Below are 21,449 nucleotides of genomic sequence, written 5' to 3' on the forward strand. Positions count from 1 at the left end.
GGTGTCAACCTTGATTATTTCTACAGTGCAGATGCCATCTCAGGCTCCTGACATCCCAACATTGGAGGGAATTTACATGGTCTCTTAAAGTTTACTTTAAATGGAAGGAATGTTGTGCTTTTAAAAAAGACAGGCCTTATTAACCTTGCCTTTATTCCAAAATCAGGACTCAAGGTGGCTTACAAATTAAAACAAATACAGTATAGTAGACCCTCCACATTCACTGGGGTTAGGGGCACAAGACCCCCATGAAAGTAAAAGCAATTATTTTTCTTTACCTGAGAAAACACTTCTGTAGGCATTTGTAGGTCCTCCAGTGCAATTTATGACTAACATCTTCCAGAGGTTGTCCATAGAATTGTGCTAGAGGACCCACAAATGCCTAAAGAATTCTAGGTGTTTCTAGGTCCTCTAGCATGATTTCTGCAGACATTACCCATAGAGTCAAGCTCCATGACCTAGAGATTCCTAGAGAGAACATATTAATCAAACCTGCAAATCAAAGCTGCAAATGCGGAGCGCTGACTGCACAGTTAAAACAAACAAAAATGCAACATTTACATTACTTTAAAAACCTGTTCTTAAATGCCTGCCAGACTAAAAAAGTTTTTGCCTGCCAGTAGCCAGAAGGACAGTACAAAAGGCTCCCTGCACCTCCTAGGAAGGGACTTCCCAGAGTCTAGGGGCAGCCACCTATAAGGCCCTGTCATTGATCCCCACCAATTGTGCCTTCTCTGGTTTATCTCATGGCCTGGGGAAGCTGATACAGAAATATATGATCTGTCAGATTATTTATTGTTCTGCATCAATAATAATAGTAATAGTATCTAGATCAAGGGAAGTAATGGTGCCACTCTATTCTGCTTTGGTCAGGCCTTAGCTGATTACTGTGTCCAGTTCTGGGCACCACAATTCAAAAAGGATGTTGACAAGTTGTAGCATGTCCAGAGAAGGGCCACCGAAATGGTGAAGAGCCTGGAAACCATGCCTTATGAGGAAAGACTTAGGGAGCTGGGTATGTTTAGCCTGGGAAAGAGATGGTTAAGAGGTGGTATGATATCCCTGTTTAAGTATTTGAAGGGGTGTCACATTGAGGATGGCTATTCACAGGACAACTACAGGATGAGCGCGACAGCGTGCAAAAATCTTCACATGATCGTGCTATAATGACGGGAGCAATTATGTTTTTTATCCTGTCTGATAATCTCCTCTGTGGCCAGCATTACCGCATGGAACGCTGTTACCTTCCCATCAACGTTTTACATGTTTTCGAACTGCTAGGTTGGGAGAAGCTGGAACTAGTAATGGGAGCTCAGGCTTTGAACTGCCAACCCACCGATCTTGCAATCGACAGAGCATCTTAACTGCTTAACCACCGTAGCCCTTTTGCTCTGTCAAGCTGGCAATGTTTCATAAGTCCCTGGTTCAAAAGACTTGTATCAGGATCTCCCATTCATCCAAGGTGAGTAAAAATCTGATACAAAAGGTGATCAGTCAAGGATTTTTTTTCTTTTTAAACGATTTCTTTTTTAAAGTTAAGAATTTTTGTTTCTAGATTAAAAGCAATATGATCACTCCTTCTCTATAATGTAAGTTTATTGTAAATATCTTACATGTGGGGAAATAGGCTGATTTATTTAGAAGGCAATTTACAAAATGGGGAGGAATCCTGAGACACTCTGGGTGTTGTTGGACTGCAAGTCCATTTTCTCTGCTGGCCAAGACTGATGGGAATTGCAGTCCAACAGCATCTGGAAGGCTGCACAATCCCCATGCCACTTCATGTCCAAGAGTTGAATTTTAAAGTATGTGTTACATTGGGCAAGTCTTTGATCTTCTTTTTCTGTATCCGTGCATAATGGCTTCAAGGGAACCATTGGAAACCAAACAAATATACCTCTACTCAGTTGTTGATCCCACAAGAGGAACAATCAGTGAGACAACAACAGCTGAAAATAACAAAAATGGCAACACGGTGTGTGTATGGTGGCAAATCCCTTCTCATTTCTTGGCACCAATAGATGTCTTTCCCAGAATTGCAGGTTTCATTCCACTAATTTCCAGCATTGTCAGATCAATGAAAATGAAATTGGGCATCTGTCCTTGCAATTGTTGATCTATATCTTTATATAAAATATTAATTACCTTTATAGGCACAAAGTGACTTCCAGAAACATCTTGCAAGAAAAACCACAAACCACAAGACCACAAGGACTCTCCTGCTGTCACACTAAAAGCCGTCCATTAAAACAGGAACAAATATTACATCAAGAGGAGGCAGACAGATACGACATCAGGGTTTTTCCATACTTCAAGGGCCCCAGCAATCCCTAAAGAGAAATAAAATAAAATAATCACAATCTTGCTAGGTTGGTTGCTTCCTTTTCCAGAAAAAGGCCTCTGTGGATCTAAAAATAGAACAGGAGTTTATCTGCTAGTTTTCATTGTTGTGTTGTGTTTTCAGGTCATTTTGGAATTATGGTGACTGCCAGGCAAACCTGTCATGGGGTTTTCTTGGCAAGATTGGTTCAGAGGGGGATTGCCTTGTATCTTCCTCTGACACTGAGAGAGTGTGACTTGCCCAAGATCACTACATGGGTTTCCATGGCCAAGTGAGGATTCAAATCCTGGTTTCAGAGAGTCATAGTCAAATGCTCAAACCACACTGGCTCGTTTCTGCTAGGAAAAAATGGAAATCACTAACTGCACCTCTGGAGTCCTGGTTAGATGCTATGGGCCATATTTGTGGCCCTCCTACTTTTCTTTTGGAAAAATGAGTGCAAAGGTTGGGGGGGGGGGTTGAAAGTGAAGGAGGTGGTGTTTTGGGGTCCCAAGTTAAATGCAACTCCCTGAGACTTGGAAGTTGTCCACCTGCAGCATGACATGGTATCCATCTGATGTGTGCATGTGTCTGTGTCTGTGCCTTCAAATTACTTGTTGATTTACGACAATCCCATGCATTTCTTCGACTGGTGCCAAGGGATTATTTAGAAAGTGTTTCCTTCTCTTGTCTTTGGGAATCCTGGTGTCCACATTTCAGACTCTGCCTGCTAGGGAATGATGGCAACCAAGGGCCTTTTTAGGAAGTAAAATAGGCCATATATCTGGAATTTACTCAGCCTGCAGTTGAGGCTGCCTTTCATCATCATCATCATCATCATCATCATCATCATCATCATCATCATCATTTTATTTATTTATGTCCCACATTTCTCCCAATATAGGAACTCAAGGTGGCTAACAGCAAATTTAAAACAATAGAAATTAAAAGCAATACAAAAGCATTTTCAAAATATCAATAAAATGTTTAGAAACAATTTCTAAAGTTAAAAACATTAAACATTAAAATAGATATATTAAAATACTACCGTATGTTGTTGTTGTTGTTGTTGTTGTTGTGTGCCTTCAAGTCATTTCTAACAAGGTGTTAGCCTTATTTAAATATTTGAAGGGATGTCATATTGAGGAGGGAGCAAGCTTGTTTTCTGCTGCTCCAGAGACCAGGACCTGGAGCAATGGATGCAAGCTGCAGGAAAAGAGATTCCACCTCAGCATTAGGAGGAACTTCCTGACAGTAAGGGCTGTTTGACTGGATTACCCTTGTGGTCTCCTCCAACTCTATGATTCTGTGAACTTATGGTTACCCAAAGGTGAACCTCTCATGGGGGTTTCTGGGGGCAGAGAGTATGAAAACACTATATATAAACCTTTAAAAGATGTGTTGTAAGGATTTTTATTTATTTATTTATTTATTTTGCTAATTCAGCTTGTCTAGGATGGCCATTTTGTTGTTGCTGGGTGCCTTCAAGTTGTTTCTGACTTATGGTGACCTTAAGGTGAACCTATCATGGGGGGTTAGGGGGTTGAGGGTATGTGACTCATCCAAAATCACCCAGTGGGTTTCCACGGATTCAAACCTTAATCTCCAGTCATAGTCCAACACTCACAGTCCAATTTACACACTGTAAAAAGATGTGGGCAGATTGGCATAAAATAGCCTGTATCCTCTGGGTCAGTCGTGACTAGAGGAGACCCATTGAATCTGCTCCTGCAGCTTCTGGAGCCTCTCCTCTTGTGATTGTCACATCCTCTGGTCTTTCATGCTCTTTATGAGAGCCTTCATTCTCAGAGTCCATCCCAGAGTCCTGGAGGCACAGTATGACAGTCTGCTACTGTCTCCCATTTGGCCACCATCAAGGCACTTCCCTTTTGTAGGCAGAAAAAGAAAAAGAAAAAGAAAAAAACACCAGCATAAAGCTGCTCCTACTTGGCACCTTGGCTACCAGTGTGGTAACAGAACTGAAGTGAAAGATTGTAGCATGGATGTCGGAGCCGGCTGTTGCTTTGCATTGCAGGGAGATGAATAAGGAATGGGGAGGACAAGGTCTATAGGGGAGACACCATGAGTTACTGCACTGGGTGACACCAGTGGGATCCCTGGGGTTGATATCACCTGGTACGGGGGAGGCAGTGGGTGTGGTGGACTGCTACAGCATCCAGAGGGATATTTGAGCTCCAGCATGGTTATAACTGTGCCAGAGCCTAAATGGAAGGCACTGCCACCCCAGCAGCTGCCACCCCTCAAGGGGGCAGTGCCAGGCCTCCAGAGGGCTGTTTGTTCTCTGGTATGGTTGCTGTGCAAGTGAGAAAGGGACATGACATCCTTTCTCGGCAGCTGTGCCAGTCCCACTGGGTGTACCACCCCACTAAGTGACTCCATCTCTGAGGTGTCACCCAGTGTGGTCTGCACCCTCACACTCCCCTGATCACACCACTGGGTTACATCAACCCTAGTGACACCACTGGACCAAAGTTTCTCTTCAAATGCAAAAATATGAGATCTGGGTAGCAATGCCCACATTCCTCAGTGTTCAGACTTTATCGTCCAGGAGGTGGCAGCAAGCAAATGCTTTTCTTTTCCGGCGTAGAATGTGAGCTTGCCAGTGGTAAACTTCATGGAGGGCCTTTACCCCACTCCACTCCTCCTCCTCTTTCAACCCTCTGTTTCTTCCATCCCTCTTCTGTGAAATACAGAGTGACTCATTAAAATTTATGAGGGCATTTTAAACACATGTCAGAGGAGCAAGAAGAGGGGGTGGGAAAGAGAGGCGTTAAAAAAAGAGAAAAGAAATGAGGCAAGTAGTCTTTCAGAGTTTATTTTTGACTGGGATGGCATGGCACTGTAGGCTTAGCTCAGCTAAGAAAACCTCTGACAAAGAGGTTCTTTTTTACAAAGGCTTTTTATGCCCAACCAGCCCCCTGTGTCTTGTTGTTGTTGTGTGCCTTCAAATCATTTTTGACTTATGGTGACCCTTGGTTTTTTCTTGGCAAATTTCTTTGGAAGGGATTTTCCATTGCCATCCTCTGAGGCTGAGAGAGTATGACTTGCCCAAGGCCACCCAGTGGGTTTCCATGGCTGAGCCCAGATTCAAACTCTGGTCTCCAGGGTTATAGTTCAATGCTCTAACCTCTACACCATACTGACACTCTCTCCCTAAAGAACATAGTCCTGGATTTTTGGCCCTGTCCAAAGTCATCCACATACCAGACTGGAAATGCAACACATTCTAAGAGCTGAAAAGGAGGTATTTGAAAATCCACTGGGGCTGGTGTCAGGGTTCATCCTTTGTCAGGTTCTGATTGTGGCCCATGGCACTGTTCTGACTATGGTTGGCATCCTGTTAGTGACATGCACAAGCCTAACGTCACCTTATGCTGTGTAGATATACTGTATATAACTTGTATTTGCTGCAGTGCTTGTTATTCTCTTCTAAGCTCTGCAACGACCAACCCTCCATCGCTGTTTGAACAGCTGTTTAGTGGTTTGTAAGTGGGAGGCTTCAGAGAAGCCTTACAGCTGGAAGTAGACTGATAATATCTTTCACCAAGATCTGCCGGGGTCTTGGTGGGAATATACCATCGGTATCTATCTGGCTATGAAGCATAGCCAGACGCTTCTCCAGTCTCACCTGCTGAACTTCACCAGCCACAAAATGGCTAATTGTTAAGTCCAGCATGATACCAAGTTCAGAAATTCAGACTTCAATACTTATTAGTTCAATAGTCAGTAAGCCTTTATTCAGTAACTATAGATCCAGTCCAGAGATATTCATTGTCAGAACTGAACAGCAGGTGTTACAATTGCCTAATTCAACTGTGCACAATTTCAGATTTCAAGTGGACTTCATTCTTATTTGTTTTGATTAATAATCACACCTCTGCACTCTTTTCCTTCTTTGTTGTCACAGCTAGATTCTCTCACAGAAACACCCTTGAACAACCTTGACTCAAGCTCCCAGATGAACTCCATCCAAGGGTATTAAAAGAACTGGCAAATGTAATATCGGAGCCATTGGCAATAATCTTTGAAAACTCCTGGAGAACAGGAGAGATCCCAGCTGACTGGAGGAGGGCAAACGTTGTCCCCATCTTCAAAAAGGGGAAAAAAGAGGATCCCAACAATTATCGTCCAGTTAGTCTGACATCAATACCAGGAAAGATTCTGGAGCGGATCATTAAACAGAGAGTCTGTGAACATCTAGAAAGCAATGCCATAATCACAAAAAGTCAACATGGGTTTCAGAGAAACAAGTCATGCCAGACAAACCTAATCTCTTTCTTTGATAAAATTACCAGCTTGGTAGATGAAGGGAATGCTGTGGATATAGTATATCTTGATTTCAGTAAGGCCTTTGACAAGGTTTCCCAAGACATTCTTGCAAACAAGCTTGTAAAATGTGGGCTAGACAAAGGAACTGTTAAATGGATCTGTAATTGGTTGACCGGCCGAACCCAAAGGGTGCTCAACAATGGCTCCTTTTCATCCTGGAGAGAAGTGACCAGTGGGGTCCCACAGGGCTCTGTCCTGGGCCCAGTGCTATTCAACATCTTTATCAATGACCTGGATGACAGAATTGGGAGCATACTTATCAAATTTGCAGATGACACCAAATTAGGAGGAATAGCTAATACCCCAGAGGACAGGATCAAGATTCAAAATGACCTGAATAGACTAGAAAGCTGGGCCAAAGCTAACAAAATTAAATTCAACACAGAGAAATGTAAGGTATTGCACTTAGGGCGGAAAAATAAAATGCACAGATATAGGATGGGTGACACCTGGCTGAATGAAACTACGTGTGAAAGGGATCTAGGAGTCCAAGTAGACCACAAGTTGAACATGAGTGAACAGTGTGATGTGACAGCTAAAAAGGCCAATGCTATTTTAGGCTGCATCAATAGAAGTATAGTGTCTAGATCAAGAGAAGTAATAGTGCCACTGTATTCTGCTTTGGTCAGGCCCCACCTAGAATATTGTGTCCAGTTCTGGGCACCACAATTCAGAAAGGACATTGAGAAACTGGAGCGTGTCCAAAGGAGGGCGACAAAAATGGTGAAGGGTCTGGAAACCATGCCCTATGAGGAACGACTTAGGGAGCTGGGGATGTTTAGCCTGGAGAAAAGAAGGTTAAGAGGTGATATGATAGCCCTGTTTAAATATTTGAAAGGATGTCATATTGAAGAGGGAGCAAGCTTGTTCTCTGCTGCTCCAGAGAACAGGACCCGGAACAATGGATGCAAGCTACAGGAAAAGAGATTCCACCTGAACATTAGGAGGAACTTCCTGACAGTAAGGGCTGTTCGACAGTGGAATGCACTTCCTCGGAAGGTGATAGAGTCTCCTTCCTTAGAGGTCTTTAAACAGAGGCTGGATGGCCATCTGTCAGGGATGCTTTGATTAGGATTTCCTGCATGGCAGGGGGTTGGACTGGATGGCCCTAGTGGTCTCTTCCAACTCTATGATTCTATGATTCTATGATCCCTTCCTCTCCATTATTATGTCAGTACCTGTGTCTGAGACCTCCATGCCTTTAGAATAGCTGTTACTACTGTATTCCAATCATACCAACTTCCCAATTTATGGCAGGCAAGATGCATATGCAGCTCCTGACACTGTCCAGTAGAGGTTATCATAGGAAAATGGTGAGTCCTGGGGAGGACTCTGGTTGTTGCAGGGGGTAGAAGATAATACCAACTTCCAGAGTTATTAGACAAAGGCATATGCAGGTGTAAGGTGGACTTAGCTTGATTACATCACTAGCAGAAATGACAGAGGCAGTAGCACTAGCAAAAGAATCAAATAAGAACCCAGCAGTCTTATAAAATCAGAAGAAGAGATTTCTTGAATGCCAGGTACAACTCGAAGGGTATATTGTTAAACAGCTTAGTCCTTAATAGCTATGTGGAATAAATCATAATGGTTCCATAATAACTTCATTTGATAAGGACATGGGCCCAAATGTTTATTGCTTGCAGAAAACAAATTCAGTTCCCAAGTGGATGTTGCTTTGTTCCAAATTTGCATCTTTATAAGCTGTTCTCCAAGGCTGCTTTCAGAGCTGCCTTTCCCTGCTCCTGCCACACTCTTTGTGTTGCTGCTATACAGCCAAGAGGCAATGATGAATAGCCCCACGGTTTCATTGTTCAGTTCATTTTAGGGGACGGCTCTTTAATATGATTTACACGCACAGCCTGAACTCCCTTCTACCCCTCCCCTTTGATACTCACCTTTTAACGTGAAAAAAACTATAAGAAAAGAGGGTGGTGGTAGTGGTGGAATATGTGCAAGGATGCACTATGATATTTTTCAACAGAGAGTATGTTGGCCACAACTGAAAAGCGAATCACCAAGAGCAACAGAAAGGGACTAAGGTAAAGTAGAGTATGCTTCCAAGTAGACATGCATAGGACTGCATGTTTAAACAATAGCATTGATTTAAAAAACTAAGATTTGCACCCTGCTGTAATGGCAGGATTTTGAAGAGTAAATCCCCACATGCATTTATATATACATTATGCTACACAACCCTTGTGTTGAATGGTAATGTTATGCAACTGAAGGTGCATCTTTGCACAACATGAATGCATACACAATGCAACTGTGGCCCCATTCCCACTTACAGATAAATTGGTGTGCGAGCCAAATCGATGGATCGATTTGATAGTGGAGCGTGGTTCCCACTACATCTGCCCAAATCGCATTTTTTCTCTCCAAAATAATCCACTTGTGGTTCCCATTCACAAATGAATCGATTCAAAATGATTCAGTTCCAGCCGGCCGAAGAGGAAATTTGAATCGATTCTGATCCACATGTGGTTCACACTTGCACAGGTTTGATTTATCGAAAAAGAAGCTGAAAAAATCAGGGTCAAAAAGACACAGGTTAAACGGGTCTAGGGCATGGCCCACCTCTCAGAATTGTTTCAGCGATTTGGATTAAGTGGGAACCAGGGTCATTTGAACCAAATCATGATCCAGTTTAAAACGTAATGGGAATGAGGCCTGTATGTGCACCTCTGCTTCTGCAATTTGGAACAAAATGTGGACCTTATGCCTTGGATAAATATGTTCACCTGCTTCTGTAGAGGTGCTTACATGTGCGTAAGGAGTCTTGATAGTCTTCAAAAAAGAGCAGGTGAAACTTTTGTCCCAGAATCTTTCATGTCCAGGGTTGTGCCATATCAGGGTGCAGATCTAGGACTGCAAGACTTCCACATTAAAAACAAAACAGATCCCATGTAAACAGAAAAGTGGGGAGTGCAGACCACATCAGGTGACACCTCAGAGGGGAGTGAACACCCAGTGAGGAAGTTCACATTAGCCATTGTACTGCTGCATTCATGGTTCTTAGTTTGTTCCTATCTCCCTTTGGTTTTGCTTCTCTTCTTTCCTTTATTATTTGTAGTGTTTTATCTGTCACCCACAGTTTCTTCTCTCTCTGTCTACTGAGAGTGTCTGTTTTATATAAGAGACACCACTTTACTACACTATTGGATTTAATGGGACTTGAGCATCCACAGATATTGTTATCCCGGGGTGTGTGGGTGTCCTGGAGGGACACAGTACCTCAATATGCATCTGGACAGGGGTATAGCTATGGAGAGGAGGCAAAACAAGAGTACTTATCATTCTGTTGACAGAGCTACTTACATCAGGACGGCACAGCCCAGCTTTCTATCCTGTGCTGGGAAGCCTTCTGGATAGGGTGACCTGATGTCTTAACCACAAAAGAGAACAAGACACCATAAAATGTAGGACATTCAAGAAAAATGTAGGGCAATACCAAATAAACACTAAAAACACTAATATAAATAGTGTACAAATTCACTTCATGTGCTTTATTCACAGCTATAGTACATAGACTGTATTATTCAAAGATATTATTCATAGTTGTGTCTGTAGAGTCAGTACACAGAGAGAGATCTAGAGGAAGGAAAATTACAACTTTTACTTCCTCTAGAATAGATAGTCAGGTTCGACCATTTTCAGTCTAGTCTACTTCCACTCCACCAAATGCATCTGAGGAAGTAGACTGAAGTCTACAAAAGCTCATAGTGCCAATTTCTTTCTTTCAGTTAGTCTCAAAGGTGTTACAAGATCTCTCTGTGTATTTTATTATGTACTCAATCATATTTTTTCTGAAGATCTTCATTAAACTGCCTCACTGGCTTGCAATATATAAGACAAATGCTTCAAATTGTACTTTAGTAGTGACAAGCCCTTAACTGAATATACATTTAAATTATTGCTTTCATTTGTAGTTTCCCATTTGCTCTCTCATCCCTCCTGCTACTTCAACCCAAATCGCACACTTTTACAAACCCCCTGCCCCTTGGTCCCACTGATCTGCTTCAACAACCCAGAGCCTCCTTTCCTTTCCACACCTCCCTCAGAAAACAAACAAACAAAACTGCTACATGGCCAGTGACAGCTTTCTCTGTAGGCTCTAGCTAACTACCCCTTTATATAAATCTGTTTTATATAAACAGTAATAAATCTGTTGAGCTACATCTGGCTTGCTTGTGGAAGGATAGGTTTTATGGCTCAATACAGAGAATGTTTTGTGATTCCTTCCGGACTCCTGGACCTAAGGTTGAAATGTAGAACATGTCCAGAAAAAGGAGGACCTCTGGTCACCCTGCCTCTGGATCATTTTTAAGATGATGTGGAAAGCTATGGAGCATGGAATTGGAGAGGAATGTTCTGTTGTGCTGGTGGCCAGTGTCTCTGGCGTCCTCTTAGTAAGTCCCCCACAGAAGCAATTGACCCCTTTTTTCTGATGCAGAAGTCTGTATTCAGTTAAAGTTTGTAGTAGCAAAGTTGGCCAGGTGTTGCCACTTCATTGCTCATGTGGTGCCATTGTGTTGTGCATGTGCAGATGTATATCAAACATGCAGATGTACATTATGTTTTGCTTTATTCTCAGTGTGCTTTGCCATCATGCACTTCAGATTTGCTTGCACATTGAGGTGCGCAGTGCTGGAGTTCAGTAATGCCCAATTGTTACATAACTCTGTGAGTGTACAGTTTACACTCCATCTCCTTGATGCAGGCTCTCAGCCATACACCACACATTTAAAAATAGGTTTGCTTGTAAAAGTTGACAGTGGGCATCATTGCAAAGCAGGATTCGAAGCCAGGTTCACTGAGCCAATATGCAGTGACAATAGTATTAACTAAAGCTTCTAGCATAGGTACAGAGGACGGGAGCAAAAGGAGGGCATTGCTCCTCCAAATAAGAATTCTGTCTCCCAACAATTTTTTTCCTTCAGTTCCTGTGTTTTTATCATTGCAGTAGTTTAAAATTTCAGTTGAGCATTTATTTTAGAAGCATAGTTAAGCATCTGGAAAAAGAGGAAGGCAGTCATCAAGCAAATCTGTACACACCAAATATAGGTTCTGGGCAGGGTGACCAGAGATCCTCCTTTTCCCAGACATGTCCTACATTTCAACCTTATGTCTGGAGGTGCAGGAATAATTCCAAAATGCCCTCTATTTTGAGCCATAGAACCTGTCCTTGTGTCAGCCGGTGCTTCTTCTTCAGGCAAGCAAGAGATTCCTCAAGAGATTTATTAGTGCCACTACTTCTGAAAAGGGCTTGTTAGTTTTTGCCAAGCAATACACATGACTAGAATGTTTTGCTTTAACTGCTATCTGTGGTTGCCTCCTGGGAATCCTGAGGTTTGCCGTTTAGGGAGGGGGATTCAGAATTCTCAGCCAGAGAGCTCTTAGGTCTCACTAAACCACAAGCCCCAGAATTCCACAGGAGGAAGCCATAGCAGTTGTGGAATAATAGCACTGTAACAGTGTATTGTGATATTGTCTTAAGTCTCTTGAGATGCTGGGGGAAAACTCCTTCTTCTGAAGTAAGCCATATCAATCTGAAAGGGAAAACAGAGGAGTACTAATGAGTCCATGCTGGATCCATTTTTCACTCAAAATACAATCACTTGTGGTGATGGGGCTCAAGCAAGCATTGCCCCAATGGAAGATCACAAATGCTGACCTGTTGTAGTTACAGTCTGAGAACAACACTGAGTATGTTTAAGATTAAGCTGCTGGTTGGCATAAAACTTCACAATGGTATGGAACTGGAATGAAATTTGCTGTGAGGAACGGTCTGCTGCATAGAGACCATCGCCCCTAAACTGCCCATCTGCTATCAGCAACTGGATTGTTTTAAGTGCAGGGCCAGCCCTCAAGTGTGTCACCCCAAATCTTGAAACTTTGGCAAAGAGAACTAGGTTGATAATTTGCCCCACTTTCTCGCCAGCTGCACAACAGTTGCATGAGGGGATGGATCCTGGGTGCAACTCTGCCCCATCAGCTGCAGGGTGGCACATTCCAGCTGCCCTCACTCACCCAGGGAAGAATTCAAATGTATAGCTGTGTTAGAGCCTTATCACATTATTAAACAAACCCGGTAGGCAAACAAAAAGACACGTGTTTTTTCTCTCCCTCCATTGTAAAAGTACAGGAGATCGTTGTAAAAGCATCACTTTTGCCAAATCGATTATTTCAGCTTGGCAAATAGGACACTTTTATGACACTTTTACATTCTCTCACACAGTCTTGCAACCAGAAGAGAATGAAAGAAAACCACATCATACAGAGGGGGAGAAAACCCATCACTTTTCGTTTTCCTATTGGGTTTGTTTAATAATGTGATAAGGCTCTCAGTTTGTAAAATCAGAATGTGGAGAGATATTGTAGAACCTTTGAGACTAACTGAAAGAAAGAAGTTGGGAGCATGAACTTTTGTAGGCTTCAGTCTACTTCTCTAAATGTATCTGGGGAAGTAGACTTAAGTCTACGAAAGCTCATGCTGCCAACTGCTTTCTTTCAGGGGCTGTACAAACAGCCACTAAGGGGCAGCGGGATGATGCCCCTTTCCTAGCCAGATTGGGGCTGTGGCAACCACACACTGCAGCCCCAATCTGGCCGTTCTATGGAGCAAAAAGGAGCCGCAAAAAGCACTGTGGAAAGGGCCGCTGTGGCTTTTCCATGTTCCTTTGGTGCAGCGCATGTACACTGACACCTCTCGCCATGCGGTGGGGCACACAGCATCATGCTGACATGAGGGTGGAGTTGGGGTGTGCAGCATGCAATTGTCACGCCCCACTCTGCCCCCATGCTGGCGTTTATTGCCTGTCTGTGTAGCCTCATAGTCTCTAAAGTGCTACAAGATCACTCAGGGAAGACAGACCAGCCCCTATTCATCAAATGTAAGTCTGTTCCCTCCTTACATATGCAAAAGTAGCTGGTAAATGCCTGGGCATTTCCCCAAAGCTAGTCAGTATTCAGGGAGGACAGAGATGCACCCAGGAAGTCCATCCCCCACCAATGGATGTTGCACCAGGGGTACTGGACACCAATGGCATCACTGGAGGGTACAGATGGTGCAGACCACACCCAGAAGAAGGGTGACACTCAGCTGGGCCTTCCTTCCTCCTCAGGGTAGAAGGGGTGATGCATATCCTTCCTAGCTGCTCTGTCCCTAGGTTTCCTTTCCTGGGAGAAAGCTCAAGGACAGAGAAGCAGGGGGCCACATGTATGCCCTTCACGCACCGGGTGACAGCATAGTTATTGATGCCACTGCTGCATAGCGCATCCTGCAACCCTCAAATGCTAGCATCATCAGAGGCTGATATTGATGTACATCACTTACACAATTCTATTCATTGTCTCATTGATAAAAACTGGAAACACTTTTGAAATTCAATGTCATTTTAATAGCTGTCAGTATATTACATGTCCATAGCACCCAGGACATTGTCGTTTCTACAATTCCCCTAGTGACACAAATGACTCCAATGCAGCTGCAGCCCTTCTCCATTTCATGGAGTGTAGAAGGCTGAAAGGCAGATCCATAGATAAGATGTGCATTGCATGGGGTCTTTCAAGAACACACACACACATACACACACAACCAACCAGCTTCCAAACAAGTTTGCTGGTTTGTTTGCCTGAAAGGTGAGCACTTACCTCTGACTCTGGCAGTATCCTCCATTTTATTAGTTTTCTTGATGGTTTCTAGAGTGTGGCATTATCCACTGTAAATTTACATCAAGGTTCAGTGGCTTCCTTATAAAACTGACTGATCCTGAACTAGAGGTAGTCATGTACAATCATCAGATATGGCTGTGTACCACAAGATGCTTGAGAGTTGAATCATGCAATCAAGGAAGGGGATAGCAGAGCTTTGCAAGTTTCCTTTTTTGTTTTTTGTCTATAGGTCCCAGAATCCTCCAGGTAGCATGACTACTAGTCATGCTGGCTGGTGGATTCTGGAAACTGTAAAAAATGAACACCCCCCCCCCCCAAAAAAAAAAAAGCTGAGGGTGGTATGTGTGCAGATGGCTCTTGTTCATTAAGTCACTTTTTATTTATTTTTAAGAGAAATTTCTTTTTTTAAAAAAAAATCACACACACCCCCCCCCCCCCCCCCGCTGGTATTTCTACTTGCAGTCAGCTAAGAAATAATATTTTTCCATGGAGAAAATGACTGGAAACGTACTGAGAAGAGTCTTTGGGGATGATTTCGCTAAGACAGCTGCCTGCTTTTGTTTTGTGAATCTTAGCTGGATGGGACCCCACAGGACATACAGTATAGTCCAGCCCCCATCTTTTTCAGGGAGATTTGGGATTTTGAAAAAGAAATTAAAGAGCCTAGAAGCAGGAAGAGGCCAGGACAAGTGAGGTGGGATGTGGCAACGGCAGAAAAATAGGTAGGGGTGAAATCTCTCGTAGTCTTTTTCCTTCTCTCTGCCCCTTTACCATTCATTTACAAGTAACTTTCCCAAACTCTGATCATGACTCTCTCTACCACCATTTCCTCCTGTTCTTCACACCCTCCAGACACTGGCTGCAATCCGGCATCCTCTCAGGGTAGCGTAAATACCCACATGGGCTGCACGACACTATGCAATGTCCAAGCAGAATACCAAGATTGTGCAGCACATGCCACTGACTGAGTGTCATTGTGCAATGTACAATGCACAACCACAGCGACTCTGTTTCTGCTGCTGTCAGCTGAATGTATCTGTTGGGCTATAGCAAATAATATACCCTGCATGTATAGCAATAGCAATAGCATTTACATTTCTATACTGCTTAATAGTGAACTCTGCACACTCTAAGTGTTTTACAATCTGTAAACCGATTGCCCCCAATAAGCTGGGTAGTCATTTTACCGACCTATGAAAGGATGGAAGGCTGAGTCAACCTGGAGCCCTGTGTTTTCAAACTCACAACATCATGCCGGCAGTACTGTCATTTTACCACTGCGCCACCAGGGCTCCCTACTGTGACTTACATAAGTGTATCTCATTCACCAATTGCCAGCCACTTTCTCCATTCCTTTGCAATGGGGCAGTCGTGGGGAATCAAGCAGCAGTGTCAAAAAAAGCAGTGGAGGAACCAGGAAAGATTTTCATGCAAGAACTGAGTTGTCCCCAACAGCTCAAGGCTCCCCCTCCCCCAGCAAGGCAGCTTCTCCTGATCCCATATAAGTAACTGGAGAAATTGCTCCACTCACTCCTGCTAAGGAAATAGAGCTGGACCAGTATCTTAACTTGGCCTTGTGGTATTGTTTGACATGGTCTGTAAACTAATTCAGTAAACCATTCATTCACTATGAGCTCTGCTCTGCTCTTCCGCTTCCCCTCTCTCCCTCTGCTGGCTCTCCACATCTTTAAAAGCAAATGGACTCACAGCAATTTAGCAGGTGAAATTTATCATAGAATGGAAATCAAATGTAATTTAGTTAATACTGAGACATTTCAGGCATTGATCAGTATGATTTGAACTCCCTGGACTCTAGCTTATGAAATGAATGGATCAGAAGGAGACCTGGTCATGTACCACCCAGAACAAGCCATTAGCCCATGTCATCATGCAGCAAATGGCTCCCCACCCTTTGCTATTTTCGCATCCCATTTTTACGTATAATACATTCATTTTACCAACATGCAAAATTAGGCTAATCACAGACACGGAAAATATCCCAGGGATTAGAACATTCTTGTTTTCTCATGCTGAGTTTAATTGTATCAGGAGCCTTCATGGTTCTTCCTGTGGAGTTAATACGGGATTAACTGGCAGGACCAGAACTGAACAATTTTGCCAACAGATGCAGAAAAATCCAAGCAACACCTTCTCCTCAATAACCTTGTAATAATTTTAAATAACAGTTCATTTGGATGTTTTATTGGTACTCAAAATCTGGTGCCTTGCAGCAGTTGTGCTTGCCCAGACCTGGCTGCTATGCCCGAAGAACGCCCAGGATCATAGGAAGCTGTTCTGCTTGTTTTGCTCCAAAGCCATTTCATTCACAAGCTGTTCAATGGACGACTGGATGGCCGCCTTAACCAGCGACGAGGCCGTTTCGATCAGAAGCACTTCATATTGCTCTGATGTCCAGTGCTCCTGGTCATTGCCACTTAAGGGTGACTGAACCTTGGAAGATGTGTGACTGTGACCTTCTGAACTTCTGCTCGTTTTTTTCTTCCCTTTCTGTTTATTGGTTTGTGCCAACGAAAAAAGGTCACAGGCTTGGCCAGATTCCTCTTCATCCTGCGATTCCTCTGCTTCCGTGATCATGATCACGATGCCTGCTCCTGGCATAGTAGGTTTATTTTCTTTGTCTTTTACCTCCTCATCAAAACCAATGGGCACACCTGACATCTCCTCTCCCAATCCAGGTGGGCTGCAGTGTAGCATCACTTCAATGGAGTTCCTTTCCTTGGCCCCATTTCCATCTGCCACAGCATCAACCTCCTTCCCCAATAGTTCCAACTCAGCCTCTTTGGCCTCCTCTGTTTTGAAGACGCTGAGGTCAGTTTCTGGCAAGACCTGGGGAACAAGGGGGCCAATCTCAACCTCAAAACCAAAGCTTTTGTTTTCTACTTCTTCTGAGTTTCCATAAAGGCTGCCCTGATGCAACTGAAAGATTTGCTTTTCCTCTTCGGTTTCAAGGACTTTCTCCGAGTGGATTATTTCAGACTGACCCACACAGTCTGTGTAACAATCGGGACCAGACCCCATCTCTATAGCAAAGGCGTTCTCCTTATTGGAGATGGCCACCTCGCACATGTTTTTAACAATGTCAGTGTCACCTTCTTTCTCCTCAAGTGCTCCACTGGAGGACTGTTCAGCACTCAGTGGACCCTCCAGAGCCAGAACCTCTGGTTCCTCACAGTTACTTTTGTCATTCAGAATACTTGTCTTTTCATTTGCTTTCTCTAGCTCTTCTGTTATGTCACAGTGGCTGGACTTTTTCCGGTTTCTGGAGAACCTTAGGCAGGGAATTTTAAATCCGTTGCGTTCCTTAGGGCAACGCAGCACTCCAGAATCTTCTACTTGTGTTTCCAGCTGTACACGGGAATCCCCGGATTGGGACTGCTTCTTCAGAGCAGACTTGGATCGTCTCCTCGAAGTCACAAGGCGTTTGAAGGCCAACCAAGCCCCTCCTGATGTCCATAATGAATTCGATACCTCTGCTCTGCTACTTCCTATGCTGGAGTCCTGGTTTATAGGTTTTAAGGTAAGTGTCTCAGACCCACAGTCCTCCTCTTTCTCCATGACCTTTTCACAGGACTTCTTCCTTTTCTTAAAGCAAAAGATGGAGGCCTTTTTGGCCGGGCTCTGATTTGCAGTAAGAGCCTGTGGCGCATCTGAGGCATCTGGTTTTTGAGAATTCTCCATCTGAATTCCTTTATCTATATCTTCCATCTTTTGAGCTTGCACTCTAGTTTCTGGAAATTAAGCAATGTTCCTTTTCTGACATTTGCTGTTTTTTTTTGTTTTTTTTTTAAAGGACAAGCTTAAGGTAGTTTAACTATCTTGGTTCCTCCCAGTGAATCCTAGGAACTGCAGTTCAGGAAAGATGCTGTCAACAAAATTTGTAGAACCGCAGTGCCCAGTGTTACCTGGGGAAAGGAAATCCCTGTTAAACTGCTTTATATCGGCAGAGTTGATATGCCATTACAGGCATCAGTGTCCTGCTCCTTGAAATGTGTGGATAGCCAATCTGAAGTTCTTTACAATAACATTTTCTATTAGACCAGCTCTTAAGAAATGATCTTCATCTCTCTCTCTCTCTCTCTTTTAGTTACAAACAGATAAACAAGAGTTTGACAGCAGAGTGCTTTTATCCCCTTCCATATATTTTGTTGAAGGAGTTCAGCCTGATGTCTGGGAGCATCAATGGTAATTGTCCCTTGGCATGCAGGTAATGCTCTTTCATCAGAAACGTGGCGGTTTAATTGTTTTAAATAGATTTCAGATCAACACAGAAACTGACCCTGTTCCATTAATGAGAGCCCCAGAGGGAGAGCATCCACTAGCAAATATATGTATGGCTTCCCAATCAAGGATTCGGTTTGAAAACAGCTACAAAAGAAGACATCTCAAGAGGCTTTCTTTCTCCACCAGCATGGGAAACTTTTTATTGCCTTTCAATCAATTTCCCAATTAGTGTTCTTTTGGTTATAAAACATGCCAACTTTCTTCATTGATGCAATTGCTTTGTGGGCATCTGCAGGAGGGAGGGGAGAGGGGAGAGGAAAGAAAAGGAATAGCAGCAGGCTCAATGCACCCACACAATTAAAATTTCCAGATAATTAAAATGACTTGTAAAAAGAAGTGTTGTAGTTTATATTTAACTACCTATTCAGTAGGGTGTTGAGTTGAGTTTGACTGTGGAACAGTCAAGATTATAAACTTGGCTGAGAGCCAAATCCCGTGGTAGAGATGCCAGGAAGGCACTTCATAAAGAATGCAAAGTAGGGATGGGAAAAGTGTAGGCTGTGGACTGCATGTGACCCGAGTGCCCTTTACCTACAGTCCCTATGTCTTCTACCCAACTTGGGTCTTATTCCCACTTACACTTAAACCAGTTTGCGATTCACCTTTGCTCCATATTTGTAAATCGATTCCAAAAGGTCTGTCCTTCCCACTATGAAAGTGGATCTTTTCATTATCCCCTTGTAATCGCTTCTTTTTTGGCACGATTGTCATCCCGATTAGTTTGGGCCGCTTCAAAATGAATGCCAATCATCTGTGTATCATCAGTGACGTAAGCGTCAGCCTGGGCAGCCTGGCTTGGGAACTACACACACACACACGCAATAAATTAATAGACTACTCAGTTCATTGGTTTTACAACTACTTGCCTCACTATGAGCTGCCGTCAGATTGCCCAGGTAGTTGCAAGTAGTTGCAAAACCAATGAATTGAATCTTCTACCAATTTAAAAAAAATCACGCACCCATAGGTCACAAGCACAAAGGCAGCGCTGGGGTGGGGGGGATGCGGGATCTACAAAAAACTGGGGAGGGATGGTAAACACCCCTCTGCCATTAATCCCTCCCCTCCAGAATGGTGCGATTTATCCATTGTTCCCATTTGTTGAACACTCTTCAGAATCAATTCTTTTCAAAAGAACTGCCAAAGAACTAGTATAAGGAAAGAACAGTTTTTTTACGTTTACCTCACTTCGTCATGATTGAAACTAATCACAGTTGGATCGGAACCATTTTCAAATGGGAACAATGATCATATAACCTGATCAGCAATTCACTTTAAATCATAGTGGGAATGCGACCTTGGAGGGCTGTGCAACCCCACTGTCAAAGCAGCAGATTTGTTTAAAACTTCCCCTGACAAACCCAGATGTTGGAAATACACGTGGAGTCTCCCTTATCCAAAATGCTTGGGACCAGATGTATTTTGAATTTTTTCAGACTTTGGAATATTTGCATATACATAATAGATATCTTGAAGATATCCCCAAGTTTAAACATTAAAATAATTTGCCATATATACTTGACTATAAGTCAACCTCATGTATAAGTCGAGGGCAGGTTTGGGGGCCAAAATTATGGATTTTGATATGATCCATGGATATGTCGAGGGTAAAACTTAGAGGCATGTAACAAAGAATCTAAAGGATAAAGCAAAGGAAAAGAAAAGAACTTAGAAAATTCCAGCAGGCACAATTGTTTGTGTTCACACTAAAGGCTGGATGGATGAGCGAGTAAAGGTGGATCAGTGTTTCCAGGACAAATTACACTCTTGCCTTTCACCAGGAGATGGTTCCTTTTTTAAAATAAGAGTTAACGTATAGCACTAAATTGACCTGAGAATGAGTCAAATCTGGTTTTTTGGGTCAATTTTTAGACTAAAATTTCTAGATTTTATATGAGTATATACAGTGTGTTTCATATACACCTTATATACATTCCCTGAAGGTAATTTTATGTGCAATATATTTTATGAATGAAACAAGATTTGTGTATTTTGGAAAGCAAAAGTATCACTATCTCAGCAACTCATGAAAAAAGTTTTGGATTTTTTACCATTTTCAGATTTTGGAATTCTAGATAAAGAAGACTCAATCTGTAGCAGTAACCTCTGTTGTACTTTTCAGCCAAGTGAAGCAAAGTGGATCGTTGTGAGAGCAAAAACTAACCAGTTGTGTACCTCTTATCTAAAGTGGCACTGGTATGTAAAATGTAACATGTAAATGTTCACCAGAATCCCATATTTCCTTTTACTTAATGTAACTACATATACTTAGCTATGCAGCAGAGACACATAGGCCTTATTCCCACTACCTTTTAAACCGGATCATGAATCGGTTTCATAGAATCATAGAATCGTAGAGTTGGAAGAGACCACTAGGGCCATCCAGTCCAACCCCCTGCCATGCAGGAAATCCACATCAAAGCATCCCTGACAGATGGCCATCCAGCCTCTGCTTAAAGACCTCCAAGGAAGGAGACTCCACAACACTCCAAGGGAGTGAGCCAGTTGGAATGACCCTAGTTCCCACTTAAGCTGAATTGCTGAAGCGATTCTGAGAGGGGGGCCATGTACTAGACCTATTTAACCCACATCTTTTTGATGCTGATATTTTCCGCTTCTTTTTCGATAAACTGAATCCGCGCAAGTGTGAACCACATGCAGATTGGAATCGATTCAAATTTCCCCTTAAGCTGTCTGGAACCAAATAATTTTGAATCGATTCATTTGTGAATGGGAACCACGTGTATTATTTTGGAGGGAAAAAATGCAATCGGGGCAAATGTAGTGGGGAAAAATGCGA

General features: G+C 42.9%; 1 protein-coding gene across 1 annotated transcript; it reads right to left on the bottom strand.

Annotated features, from left to right (window-relative positions):
• Positions 1 to 16,600: 16,600 nt before the first annotated feature.
• On the bottom strand, positions 16,601 to 18,164 carry AKAP5 (A-kinase anchoring protein 5). The gene has a single exon (XM_089522724.1). It carries the CDS (start codon positions 18,071 to 18,073, stop codon positions 16,628 to 16,630), a length of 1,446 nt encoding a protein of 481 aa, XP_089378850.1. The 5' UTR covers positions 18,074 to 18,164; the 3' UTR covers positions 16,601 to 16,627.
• Positions 18,165 to 21,449: the final 3,285 nt, after the last annotated feature.

The sequence above is a fragment of the Sceloporus occidentalis genome, unplaced genomic scaffold (assembly GCF_023333645.1).
Source record: "Sceloporus occidentalis isolate IW3139 unplaced genomic scaffold, rSceOcc1.0.p SCAF_4, whole genome shotgun sequence".
Lineage (NCBI taxonomy): Eukaryota > Metazoa > Chordata > Lepidosauria > Squamata > Phrynosomatidae > Sceloporus > Sceloporus occidentalis.